The sequence below is a fragment of the Accipiter gentilis genome, chromosome 27 (genome assembly GCF_929443795.1).
Source record: "Accipiter gentilis chromosome 27, bAccGen1.1, whole genome shotgun sequence".
Lineage (NCBI taxonomy): Eukaryota > Metazoa > Chordata > Aves > Accipitriformes > Accipitridae > Astur > Astur gentilis.
This window is the reverse complement of record NC_064906.1, coordinates 18,154,746-18,169,177: the sequence shown is the minus strand read 5'-3', so window position 1 is coordinate 18,169,177 and position 14,432 is coordinate 18,154,746. Positions and strand designations below refer to the sequence as shown.

General features: G+C 38.5%; 1 protein-coding gene across 4 annotated transcripts in view; it reads right to left on the bottom strand.

Moving 5' to 3' along the window:
* Window positions 1-263: 263 nt before the first annotated feature.
* Window positions 264-14,432, bottom strand: part of GALNT1 (polypeptide N-acetylgalactosaminyltransferase 1) — an 89,432-nt gene continuing 75,263 nt past the window's right edge. For all 4 annotated transcript variants that reach the window (XM_049830397.1, XM_049830396.1, XM_049830395.1 and 1 more), the window contains 5 exons: window positions 13,496-13,676; window positions 5,849-5,988; window positions 4,613-4,711; window positions 3,688-3,822; window positions 264-1,153 (listed from right to left, as the gene is read on the bottom strand). In XM_049830397.1, coding sequence (XP_049686354.1) covers window positions 1,007-1,153; window positions 3,688-3,822; window positions 4,613-4,711; window positions 5,849-5,988; window positions 13,496-13,676 — 702 coding nt within the window. In that variant the 3' untranslated portion in view covers window positions 264-1,006. The remainder of the gene's footprint in view (window positions 1,154-3,687; window positions 3,823-4,612; window positions 4,712-5,848; window positions 5,989-13,495; window positions 13,677-14,432) is intronic.

Sequence of the window (14,432 nt, the reverse complement as noted above, 5' to 3'; positions counted from 1 at the left end):
AACCGTAGTACAGTAGCATGAGTCTTGGGCGCTAAGTGTATTCCATCAAGTTAACTTAATTTCAAAGTGTACTTAAACCTTTTGTTTGGCCATGAAAGTCCATAAGCTGCCTGACCCAAGAAGAAACTGAAACGGCAGGCCTGGACAAAAAAAAAAAAAAGTTAGACAGCATGTTAACCTCCAGTTTTCAGACAGTAATAAAAAGATACAATTCCAACAGCCAAGAAATTAAAATAAAATTAAAAAAAAAAGAAAAAAGTTGATCTGACATTCAAGAGCTAAGTTTATTCTTATGCTCGTTTTGTTTGCGCCCAAAACAATTTTAGACTCACCAGAAAAAAAGAGTATTTATGGACTATCGCACAATTGAAAAAGAGAAACAATTGCCTTTTGACTTGGTTATTTTCCCCCACTGAGGTATAAAATCTACATATAAATTTGATACTTCACTATAACAAATTGTACTTTTCATAGTTCTGATTTAGTTTCCATTAAACCCTGTTTAATTTTTGTTTTTTAAACCACAGAATTCTTATTTCATGTTACTGAATCTGGTTTCCAGCTCGCACTCTCTCATTTATTTGTGGATCTATAGTAGTCTGGTTACCACCGCTAACCAGGAAAAAAAATTCTTGGAACTTTCTTCATTACAACAGCACTTTCAGCAGAGGTTACTGATGTGCAAGCAAACTACGACGATATGCAGCTCTTCAGAGACTATTTCATTGATTATGTTTCCACTGTCCAAACGTTCTCTAAATTATTTGCCGGAAGAAACTCTTTCGATCTTGTAAACATCAGTGGGCGCAGTTTCACTAGTATGTGTGGTAGTTTCACATCCTTACACAGGAAGGCTGGTTCACAGCTACTGAGAAGCTGCAGGAGTTCTAACAGCTGACAAACCGTGGATTCTGCTGAGCAGAAGTTTCCTCTGTTGCTACTTAACAGCGTAGCCAAAGTATCAGCCGAGGTAGCCCAGTCAATCCTTGCTTTTCTTTAGAACCTCTCAGAATATTTCTGGAAGGGTAACGTTGCGAAGCAGCCACTGCTGCGAGCGGCTGCCGTTGCAGTCTCTGATGCTGGGTACCTGGCTGTCCTCTTCGGTGGCTTTGTCCAGGCACTGGTTACTGTTCACATGCAACAGGGTTAATTTCTTGAAGACAAAATAAAAAGAAGTCAGTTTTACAAAAATCACCAGGCACAAGCTAACCAAGCTAACCAATGGCCGTTTCTAGCGGCCATTAAAATTCTTCCACACGTACGTAGGAACTAGACAAGACCCCTTGGTTACTGACTGCACATCCCAATCCTAAAGAACACTTAAATATGCTATTTGATGCTGTAGATACTAAAAACGTGGCTTCATGAAAAAGAGAACAGGCTGAACTTTTAAATTACGTTCTTTATTAAGCAATATCCACCAATCTTTAAATAGCACTATACATCTAAGGATCTTGAGGAGTTTGATATTAAAGTTTTGTAAGATATACAACTTCAGTTATTAGTTATAATTGTAGTTTTGATCAGATTAGAATGAACACATTGAATATGTATTCAAAAGTACTCTTTTTTCTCAGTTGGGGACACAAAACTGACCTTAGACTATGTTTTTTTTCAATACTATGTTCTTCTAAAAAAAGTACGTTCTTTTTTAAAAAATGGATATGTACAAAATCAAATACATATATATCTTTGCCAATACCTAATAATCTTACTTATGCAACCATACACCGCTCTGCCTACCTCAGCGCTATCCTCATGGAAGAGAGATCTTTGGAAGTTGCATTTCCTGCCACTGTACTATGGATACTCATCAGTGCATCAACTTGGGTCTAAGCAGTCTATGGTACTGACAGGCATTACTATCGGTATTTTTTTCTCTCACTCAGCAGCACAGCCAGGACACTGGACTGATTGACAAGTGGCAGAACAGGCAGGCCTTATGTGCACAAGCAGCAAAGGGTAAAAAAAAAAACCACCAAAACCCCAAGCAAAAACCTGAGCACATCAACCTCCCGCACTCATACAGCAGCTGAAGAATGAAGAAGGGCGTTGGAACAGACGTAAGTAGACAAATAACTAACACAAAGCTTCCCCCCACACACCCCCTCCTTTCTTCTTCTTCCTGGTAGACATTAAAGGAAAGGAGGCTTCTTACATGCCTCCTGGACAGAGGCAGAAGGAAAAAAAACTACAGAAAAGTCACCCAACTGCGTGGGCAGGAGTTCTTGCTAAGTATTCTCTAACTTATTTTTTTGCTTTATTAGCCAGCTTTCAGTAAAGGTCTGAAGATTATACCTAGATTTTCCTCTGACAGAATAATGAGAAAAAACACATACAGCCCAATTTACGGCTAAGGATCGACACAGGGAAGCCTGTTTTACAGTCTGTGGTAATCATTGCAAGACAGACTATTGCAATTAGGTGTCTGAAGATGCAATGTTCTTACCATCGATAAGATAGAAACAAAATAAAAAGCACTTGTGTTTGGTGAATCACTGCATGTAGTAGTATTACTCATCTTAATTTACTTAAGTCAGGTAAACTAACTACATTAAAACCAAGAACGAATGGTTCCCAAGACTCAAACTCAATCATTTCAATTAACATTTAGTCCTGAAAGCCTTCAGCAGCTTTCTTCTGTCTCCTAGCAATGTGCAGAAATCCCAGTAGAGATTCACCATGTTCCACATTAACTGCCATCCTAATCAAAAAATCATCATTCATACACATTTCCTTTTAGTCTTGAAGGTTGTAGGTTTCATTAACACCTCAGCTACTAAAATCTATAGCAAGTCTATTTACTTAGAAATACCCCTCTTTTTTTTTCTTTTTTTTTTTTTAAAAAGAAAAAAAATCAGTGAAATGACTTTTCAGTAGCTAAATATCTACATGTTCTCTTCATAAAATAGTCATCATGATTATGCTGGCAAGATTCTTCTTCCCCAAATTGTCTCGCAACTGTCTTTCACAATAACTGATTTTAAATTAACAAGCTTGAGAACTATTTTTTTCTAACTAGCCATGACATAAGTCAGAGTTCTTGACTGCACTACTCGATGACAAAATTCTTTTTAGAGCTTGCAAATCAAATTAATGATGAATGGATCAACAGTCAATGATTTCTAGATCTGGCAGTTCAACATATGAACTTCAAAACAAATATGAACCTTATGTACAAGAAAGAGAATGATGAAAATAAGAGCAACTCTACCTTAAACATACCACAATCAGAAACGTAAAATCTTCCTTATAATTTTGGGATGCTGATTTTTCTAATTAGAAAAAGTATTTCCTTTTAAACTTGTGCAAGACAAGACACCAGGTGCTGAATTTGTCACAAGATCGTTAGCATTATCTTTTCCTGGTCCAATAGATACCTGGAATACTTTTCCATTGTTGATCTCGTCGTAACACTACACTAGCAGACTATCTTTCTCCAGAGGACCCAGAAGCCCATTGAAATATTCTTCTAAAAGCAACCCCAAAACTCACCAGGTAATTAAACTAATACAGATGCCCATTGAGTGACTACACCATGAATTAATAACAGACGGAACATAATCCTGACTTTGTTTCCTGTTTTGACTGTCAAATAGTGTCTTACACTGAAATATGTTGCTCTGTAGGCTCATATAAAAAATCAAGTTACCACATTTTAATGTCACAAGTCATTAGAAGACATACCACTGGATCATATTCCCAAAGCTGATTTCCTTTTAGATGGTGGCACTTGAGCATCGTTACTGGGCCATTAAGTTTGGATACATCTAAACACAAATCATCTGTTCGAATTTCTTTGTTGGCAGTATATGAGAAAACCTAGACAGAAAAAGAAGAGGAACTGAAAAAAAGAAGTTCAACTAAAAGATTCCTGGGGTGGGGGGTGAAAAGGAAACATTTGTGCATGACTTCATTAATATCCACTAATTTTTTTTTTCTTCTCCCTTCTGCATGTATAGAAAGATATTTTTTTTTGGGGTGGAGGGTGGGGGTGCGTGTGTGGAGGCAGGAATAACTGTAAACACTATATGAACAAGCTCTCCTGTCAAATTGACAATTTTTTTGAATTGCAGACTGCTTCCTGCTTAGAAACAGGAGAATCCCCAACACAGGTAATCTCTGTATATTGGAAAACAATTCATCAAGAATTATTGACAAAGTAGAACAAAAAAATAGATGTAAAAATAAAATTCCAGAACTGACACCCAGAAAAACATACATTCAAACCAGCATGTCAGGTACAGGCACGTGGGGTGGTTTTTTCAGTAACAGTGCCAATCAGGAGGTCTAATCAGAAGACGGTTCCAGAGAACCTACAGGAGGTGAAGTCTAGTCTATAGCAGTCTCCTCCTCCTCTCATTTCATTTTTGACCGGAAAGTTGACCTAAAACTCTATTGCAATCAGGCCTCAAAAACCTACAAATGACAACCCACCAACAAATCTCAGGCACTTCCTCTTACAGGCATCATCTTCAATGAGGGTTTCCTAAGCTTTACAACTGAAGTATATTTTAAAGGTAACTACTGAAAGAATTGAAGAGTTGTTCAATGAGAAGTAGCGTTCCAAATAATTAAATACATTGAGATCATTTTTAAAAAAAATTGTCACCTGGTTGCCACCCATTCCATGGCAGTTAAAGATTCCAACTTTCTCATTTTCTTTTCTTGCCATGTTATCCAGGCATTGATTTGTCTCCACATTTCTTATCTGGGAGTGAAAAAGAACACATCATCAAAGGTTGTTATTTTTAGAAGAGAACTAGGTCCGTATCAAACCACACCGGCATCAGTTCTCTCTGCTATACACCAGAGGTTATGTGAATGAAATGTAAAATATAGAACTGTACTACAATGAGACACCGCTCTCTGAGACTCAAACTCCCAAGGAAATGTCCACGCTACCAGGTTACAGAACTATGTTTGTTTCTTTGCTTTCTTTTGGGGATCTTTCCATCTTGGGGACAATTTTTGCTCAAAGACTCAGCTACCACAGAACGGAGACAATTGAGTCTCCAGCCCAAAACGTTCAGAAGTTTTAAAGGACTCTTCTAGGCACAGTGGCTTTAATTCCCTGTGAAATCACGAGTGACTGGGTTCAATTTCCTCACTTCTTGAGATACAGCCTTAATCCCTGTATTACTATATAGTAAGGAGGCATGAGTACCAAGTCTCCTGGTAGTCATGCAGCAGCACGAATGCCTGCTCCGCTTTATTAAAAGCATTTCTTTTAAAAACAAACAGTACAAAATCACCTTATATCAGGCTCGATATTCAGCTCAACATGACTTGCAGGGGAGAGTATGTGCCTACTTGTTTAGGACAGCATCATCTGTACTCCCTCTATAGTCACTTCAGAACCTTCAACTGAAAACCAGAAAAATGCCCAGCAAGGCTTAGGGATCACTGAAATTTGCTGGTCACTGACGATGGTTCTGGGTGTAAAGGTCAGAACAGTTTTTAGGCAAAGCCCTTGCTTGACCTGATCTAGGTTTTTTTAAGCAAAACTCTGTTCATATTCTACATAGAGGACCTTATACAAAAAGTAGGCATTTCTATAAAATAACTAGGCATTTCTAAAGGAATATTTCTAAAGCCCATCTATGTGACACTTAGTACTGCAGTAAAAAAGGGAAAACATTCAAATTACAGTACTGTATACCAAGGTTCAGTTTTCTGCCCCACTGAGAAGCCAGACATATCCTTTTACAGACGACAGGAACACAGGTGCAAGGTATTTGAACTTTGCTGGCAATAACTTGTTTGGAGTACTCAGTCCAGAATACTAACAACTTACTGTGCAATGTATTTTACATAGGGTAGATAAATACGTAGGATAAAATCTTACCTCTCCCAGAGAAAAGTAATGGCGTGGAATTTGGGAATCAGGATAAACATTCTCCAGGTACCAGGAGAAAGGCTTGCACTGGAGCTTTCGTCTTAGTCCAAGTCGTGATGATATGTCCCCATAATCAACTTTAGTAACTCCTGTAGAAATGAAGTTTTATTCAATGGCTGCTAATAAATGTTACCTAATTCCACTTAATACAAAAATCACCAGTATATATCACACTGCTTGCATGAAAGACTTTCTCTTTAGAAAGTCATCTCTACACAAAGAAATTTTTTCTTTTTTAAATATAGCATTATGCTGTTTATATTCTCAGAGAGTACATGTCAGTCACTACCTGTGACTTCTTTTTCCACATAATTATACAAAAGATGGAATCAGTACATCTGTGCTACACGTGACAATTTCTTACCCGTAGTTTGTGGAACAATTTGAATGCAGTTGCTTACTAAGTTATCAGAGGAGAAAGACTGAAACCGTTATGGTCACTAATGCCATCCTATCCCCAATGGCAACTGGGCTGCATATCTATGCAGCATAACATAGCAGTCTCCTCCTTTGGACCAAGGAGAATTCCATTTTAATTTAATTCTGTAAGCCAGGTACCACCTGCAGGGCCCTTCATCATCTAACTGCACAAAGAAACAGTCGGAAAGCAGCCTTCATACAGGGAACTAATCCTTTAATAATTCAGTATTTGTTCAATATAACTGCAGCATTCGCAGGAAGTACGTTCACCATTAGGCCTGTTATTTTTTTGTGGTATTTTGCTTGCCTTTTTTCTCCTTTGCTCCTCATTTAGCAAAGTGCTTATTCCTCCTGTATCTTCCCACTCCTTTACGGTTGTTTTAATTCCTTCTGAAAATTAATTTGTGCAAGTACCATCTGCAGATGGGTTGAGGAAGGTGCGCATGATCAGTACATATTTTTGCCTCGTCAAAATTAAGCACTACTGTCATTAATGTTCCAATAATATTAATTAATGGTAGGATAATTCCTAGTTTTCAGGCATCACATTCTTTTTGTATTTTCCACACTACACTCCATACCACACAGGCCAAAAGTAACACACTACAAAAAAAAACCCAAACCAAATGAAAACCCAAACCAAAAAAGAACAAAAACAAGTCGTAGCAATTTAAATTCCCCTCACACACCACAAGTATGGCTCAACTGGCCACCACGCTATAGATCTCCAGCTGCATACATTTTTCAGAAATCCTTCCACTTAGAGGACTGTGAATTACCTCTAAAAATTGTTGACCTTTTGAAACCGAGTATGAGACATTTCTAAGCTGGCACACTGTGCTATTAAATCGACCTGCCAGCAGATGGTGTATTCCTACTCAATTAAGACAGCTAACTGCATAATTTCTGCTAAATGTTTGTAAATATCAATAAAAACATTAGTAATTTCAATATTCCAGAAAGAGAAAATGCTAGCCAGAGTTTTAGGCTTTCCCCCCTCCTTGTTTTCAGAGCTAAAGACTTTTTAACAAAGATACCAAAGAACTATACTGGTAAGGCAACGAAAGAAAAGGAAAGCTTGTTTCTTAATGAAATTTTGAATAGTGTGAATGAAATTTAAAAGTCTCTTGGAATAGAAATCCCAGAAAACTTCAGTCTGGGCTTTCCAGTCACAAAAGAAATCCCAAACCCCCCAAAACAGAAGACAAACCACCCCCCCCCCCAAACACTGCCCTTTCTTCACCAAAGCAAATATTTGCTCTACACCAAAAGGAGCACTCTCAAAAGATGGTGAAGAAAGAAGAGAAAGGCTGCACCAACCACAGCTAAGTACAGACTTCTTCATTTTTCAGTGATGAAAAAGCAGCTGATGGATGAAACAGTTATCATGCCATTCTCACCACAACCTTATGATACTCAAAACTCATTCATCAGAGTTTGCTACACTGACCTTCAGAAAACAACACTGTTAACACTTTGTCACATCATTGAACAGCAGTAAGTATTAAAGTTACAACCATAAAGAATGAAATGCAAAGTGATACTTAATAGCATACAAGCCTGCTGGTTTTTAAAGTAGTTTTAAATGTCACTATGTAGAAAGAAAAGTGCCAGCTGATTTTCCCTCTGTTACAATGAAATAAAAGGGGTGTATTATATTCCATTTAACCATTTTTAGTCTGAAAGATTTTTAAAAGAATCCTCTCTGAAGTTAGGTCTGCACCAAACTGGATACTGGCACATAGACTACAGTTAGCATCAGGTTAGCAGATGGACTGAATAGCAGAACTGGTAGAGTTGCCTTAGGGGTGTCCTCAAACAAGGCTGAATTACTCTGTTTCCAAGGTTTCTGGTACCTTACCTATATTACTCAAAACTAGTTTGAGTGTTCCTACACATTTGCACTATACGGTGCAGCGGCAGTAACTTATGGGTAACAGTTCTTTGTGGGGTGGGCGGGGGGAAATGGAAGCAAACTAGGAAAACCGTGAAGTATAAAGCATGTAAAAGATTAAGTACATGTCTAAATCATTATTTCCTCCACAGACTGGTAAAACCTATATCCACACAACAGTGACATATACCTTCCAGTGTTTTTGTACTTGTTTTTAAAGGCTCAGCTAAACAAACAAACAGAAAAGAAACCACAAAACAGAATTAGATCAAATCTTCCTCCGAGGAGACAACTATGCCAGACTCCACAGGTACGTGCACTATGAGGAAGACAATCGTGTCTGCTAGTTGTTCTTTCAAATATTTGGGTTTGGTTCATTAAAAAAAAAAAAAAAAAAAAGAAAGAAAAAACCCCAGAAACAGTATTTATCAGTACTTGCTACTGTTGTCTTCACTTGACCATTCAATATATTTTTTATTTCCTCACCCCCCTGCCTCAAACCCTAATTACATGAAAAGCCTGGACCTCCCTGATGATTCTAGTTGTCACACAGCTTGTGGTTTGCTGCCAGACAATCACATGCTTTTTTTTAACACATACGCTTAAAGATGTACTGAAAAATAAATATTGATAAGGCAAAAAAAAAAAATCATTACACATCAAATCATCCAATCACACCATCACCAGTTCTTTTGTACTAATGTAAGATTTCTTAGCACTTGCTTGTGCTGTCACTCTTCCTGAAGTTTGGTATGCAGTACTAGACTACTCTGATTAGTAATATATAATGGTCTTCCCTTATACCTTTACAAAAACGTACATATAATAATGTCTATCAGTAGAATACTCCTCCTTCAGTTTAGTTTTCTTTGCCACTTTATATTTAAGCTTCCCATCAGTGGTGTTGCAACAGCTCTGCCATCCTCAAAATTTCAAAAGAGTTGAAGATTTGCTTGCCAAGTTCAATGTGTGGCAATATATTTATGCTAAACTGCTTTAAAAAAAAAAAGCAGCATGTTGTTTTCATCATGATTATAAATTGCTCAATCATTTTCAAAAGGACAGTATGAAAACTGTTTCATCTAAAACTAGTCTTCTGTTAAAAATCATAGAACTTGTTTGCATTTAGTGTTATGAAACTCGATAAGCGATAATCATTTAAAACCAATTTGAATAGCTACGTTATTTGCATTCCCAATTAATGCTAATAGGGAATACTAGCTGAAAAGAAGAAAACACGCAATCGCCCAGTACATCTTTAGAACATAGGCATAGCTAAATTGCAAGATGCGGACTCGGTCCCTTCTCTGTCCTCCCTATCAACCATAAATAAAAACGTTATCCATTTCCAGTCTGTACATATTGAACCTTGACTCACCATTCTTGGCTAGAGACCGAGGCAGGCAACGATTAGAAACTAGATCTACCGATCCAGTTTTCAGGATAACAGGTCTATGTCTGTCGAGATGGCTCTTGCTCAGGTAATTCTGCAGTGCTGTCTTCTCAGGCTTTCTGCCTGTTCACTCAGCCCCAGTGCAACGCAAGATACCTTCTGGGGCAAACTTTTGATCAACAATAAAAATTAGTTTCCCTACAAGCTAGACGAGGCTCTACCCCAGCTCGCTGAAGCTGCTTTTCGGGATGCGTGCCGCTCACCAGCTGGGAACGCACACGGTCTGAAAGTATCCATGCTTCACCTTTAGATTAACGACGCCAACAAATTCTGCAACTGTCAGTTTAGCCTTAATTAGTACTGAGGAGAAGGTTAGGGGGAGGCAGCTGCAGTAAGCCAGCCTAATGCTTTGCAGCTGCTGCTGCAGAAAGGGGCAGCTTTCCCTTGCTCAGCTTCAGATTCCTGCTGCACCTCTGGTGGGACACAGGTGCTAACGTAACCAGCGGAGAGCCAGCCCCCAGGACAAATAATCCTGACGAGTTCAGCAAGTTAAAGCAGTTGACACAGGTGAACAATCAACAAATGAAGGGAGGTGAAGCCCTACCGCCTGCCATGAAAAGCAAGGCACTCTCCTCACAGCGAGCTGTTAGGCTGACTTTGCCACCTCGGGAAGCCTCACCTTGGACAATCCAGTCCTAGTATTTTAAACCGGAGAAAGCAATGAAAAGCCATCGCTAGAAATAAAGAAGTGGCAGAGGCCACAGAACACAACGACCGGAGCCAGGAATCAGACGAGTCACCTGCGCATGCCGGATCGGTTTTCTCAGAGCCAAAAAGAAAACGGTCTGGGAAACAGTGCCCTGCTGTAACTCGCAACTGTGAGGAAAACTGGGAGCTAATGAGGAACGACTACAGCTCGTGCCATTACTGCCGTGGAGGATAGCTGGTGCTTGCAATGAGACAGGCTTCATTTTGGCTGAGCAGCAGCTGCTGCAACGCTTTCCTGTCCAAGTTCCATCTGTACCGTAACCACTTCTACGCAGAGAGATGGCTTCTAAAATGCACGAAAGCTTAAAACAGACAAGTAATTTCTACTAGGCTGTACTTACCAAAGAAAAAAGGATTACAGGCTTACTTTTCAAGAGGGCAGCTTTCCATTTAACTACATTACATCAATAGTAAAAAGTCTCTTGAGTTCCTATCATTCAAGCAGTAAAGCCTTCCCCCCCACCTCCCGACAACACAGATTACATGAAGTGGGCAAGCTACCTGAGAATCATCTTAGGTTTGCTTTCCTGGATCAATCCCTCTGCAATTCACTATCTTAGGGGAGCAGAAGAGAAAGGATATAAAGGAGGAAACAATTTCTTGTTAGCTAGGCTCAATGATGCCTGTCAGTATATTACCCTCCTTCAAAATCCAATTTTCTCATCCATGTCAACTAACGAGAAAAAAACCTGGGTGCGCAGAGGACTGCCTGTTTTCCTCACTCATCTGCACCCAGGCTTGCAAACCAGCATCAGCTTAAAAATCCTCACCTTGCAAGAACACGTGGCACTGTCACAGCAATATTGAAAGTACACATTGTACTAGCAAAGACTTTCACAGGCTGCATACTGTACTGTCAGAGGGTCGCTACACCATCATTCTGCAAGAATTAAACATTTAAATTTTTATATTAGAAAGCTACCTGGAAAAGCAGAGTATGGCTAAATGAGCCAACGTAGCAGAGATTCGCCGAGTTCCTAAGACAACTATTGTCCAGAAGGACTTACTGAAATCTACACCGCTGTTATTTGCCATCAACAGGTAAAACCAGGGTCTGCAACACTCATGTAAGATTGGAGATACCCAGAATAACAACAGTAAGCTGTCTGTGAACTTGCCAAAACAGTAATCCTTTCTAGTTAACGCCTACTGGCTCTCACAACTTCCATGGATTTGGGGGGTGAGAGGCATAAGTGGCACCGAGTACATTTATGGGTTTATTCTCTGAACAACAGGTATTACATCATAGCTAAGAACGATCCACAGTACTAACCACTCTCTTCACAGCTCCAGGCACCAAACCAATTTCAGAATAACCCAGCTTATTTAGGTACCGTATAACCCTATTCTTGAAACACTTGGAAATTCTAGTATCAAACTTCAGGGCAGTGCCAGTACAGATTTGGGTACACAAATGAGATCATCTGCCAGTCGGCAGGTGCAGATGCTCTAAGAGGAGCTTGGCAAGAACACATCCCTATCCAACAATCATTCAGGCTATAAGCACACAAACTACGCAGATATGCATCTTCTGAAAGGAAAGAAAATATACAGTGCAGTTGTAGGTAACTGCTTAAGTTACTTCCACCATTTCAAAATTTTTACTGTATCCTATTTTAAATTCTTTCATTCCTTTTCTCCAACAGGAGAATGCATTCATATTCCACAACACTGCAAAGCCATGAAAGACAGACCTATCAAAATAACAATCTTGCAAAATTCAAGCAGTCTAACTCCCTTTGTAGCTCACACTTACCGCATGAAACAGAAGGACTACAGAGATTACAAATAAAGTAACAAGAGCCTTACCATGGTGTTCAGTAATTTACATTTGTTTTTACAAATTTGGTTATTTTTATAGTTAGGTGTTCCAGCTACTTACTAGATTTTAAGATGTAGCTTGACACAGGTGCATAAAAGCAATCTTAACCAAAAACAATTGCACCTATTTATAGACAGCTTTTCTGAATATCTATACGTCATGTTTGAATTCATAATGCTTTATTAGTAACAACACAGGGCTGTAACAACAAACTATTAGCTCTGATTTCACCTAAAAAGTTTTGAGTAGTATCAAGAATTTTTTTCTTAATTAAAAAAAAAAAAATCTTAGTCTTATTTGAGTAATGCATTCTCTTAAGAAAAAAACCACCACAAATCTACAGTCACTTGCTCTCACAAGTATTCTTAAAACCTGTAATCTAAAATTTGACACCGTTCAGACTAATACTACATTGTATTACAGCTTTTAAATTTCAATACTAATGCAGGTTTAATAAGCAAGTCATAAGGAAAAAACTAGTTTTAAAGATAGGTCTTTGGAAAAGCCGAGATGGCATATAGAACTATCACTTAGTATTTAAAGTTGAATGTCTCTAATGTCTTAAGTATTTAGAAAGGATGTCCGTTGCTACCCAAAGTTTGTCTCTGTCTTTTTAAACAACAACAACAAAAATATGCTGTAGTGGAAAGTAATAATTCAGTATTTCCCAAGCTTCCTTTCTTTCCCAGAAATTTTTTTTCAGAAAGTTCGAGTTCATAGGAAATTTGCTCTCATATTTTACATCCTCTTGTTTTGTTAACATCCATTTTAAGAAACATAATAAATACCATCACCGTCAAGTAGAGTGGCAACTTGCCCCTATACTCTGGATAGTGAAGTACAAACTCTACCAAGTCTGAAGATATTAACTTTTGCCACTCCTGCTACAGGGTTGCACTTAAATCTCTTCTGATCTATTCAACCTGGAATGCCTACAACACAGAAGCCAGAGGCCAAACTCCAGCACGTTATGAGATGTATTTGGATGGCTAGTTTTCAGCACTACTGTTGAGCTCTGACATTCCACTGAGCTTTAACTCTATCGTACAGGAAGCTCATTCATAAATCATGTGTGCGTTTTAAAGAAAAGAAAATTAAAAAAAAAAAAGACATCAGGGTACATCTCTGGCTAACAAAATTATTTTTCAATTATGACTTTCCTTTTTGTACATCTTACCTGGGTCTTGTCTTACGAACTTCAAAGCAATAACATCTTTATTTAAATACTCAAGTTCTTTCCCGGTAGTAATAACATTTTAATGCTTAATAGGTATTTCTCATAACCAAAGACCTGCTCACCTGGGGAAATGATGTAAAAGAAGTTTTTAAATTCATCCATCCAGACTTCTGCAAGCCGCCTGTTATTTTTATTGATTATCTGCCCTGTACCTCCTGGAAAAGTGTATGGTGTTGCTTTTCTGAACACATGCCCAACATGTGAACAAGTTACAATTTCCAAAGTGCCACCACACTGCCAGATCTGAAAGTGACAGAACAATTATTGCATAGCTTCAAGTCATTAAAAAAAAAAGTTTAAAAGTGTTAATCGCTTGCTTCTGTCCAAATTGGAGAAACAACATTAGTTGAGGTCTAGAACAAATACATACTGCATGGAAGAGACATGTATGCCTGTTTCCTGCTCAACAGATAAAGATGCTTACAAGGCCAAGTAAGGTAGCGTAAGAAAGAGTACATCAGGCCTCACAGCAGTAATGCATCAGCAGGAGACTGCTTCAGAGAACTGGGCAAGCTGACAGCAAAGGAAAAGGCTCACATGAATCACAGGGAAGTAACAGGTGTGATCTGTCCAAAAAAGTCTATTATAAAATAGAATGTCTATGTAAAAAAACCCCAAAAAAACCCAAAACAAACAACAAAACTCCACATGTACACTTCCCAAGTAAAGTTTCTGAAAATATTTTTTATTTTGGACCTCTGAAAATGGCAGATTCAGAGAGCTGAACTATTTCAGAAGTATCCACCTACATACTCTGAGCTGGTATGCAAAAACGAAAGGAAATATTGCTGTTTGGTGGGAACAAAAGCAAGAACCACACCGGTTAAGTCCACATCCAAATGAACACATGCAATCATTATGTTAGAAAACAGCAAGAAGAGAGAGTTTGTAACAGGTGCTCGCATCTCACTGACACATTAAACCACGCACTGAGGACATCACCCTTAACTTACGCTCCCCAATTAGCTTTTCTACCTGAACTCTTTTTAACACACACGC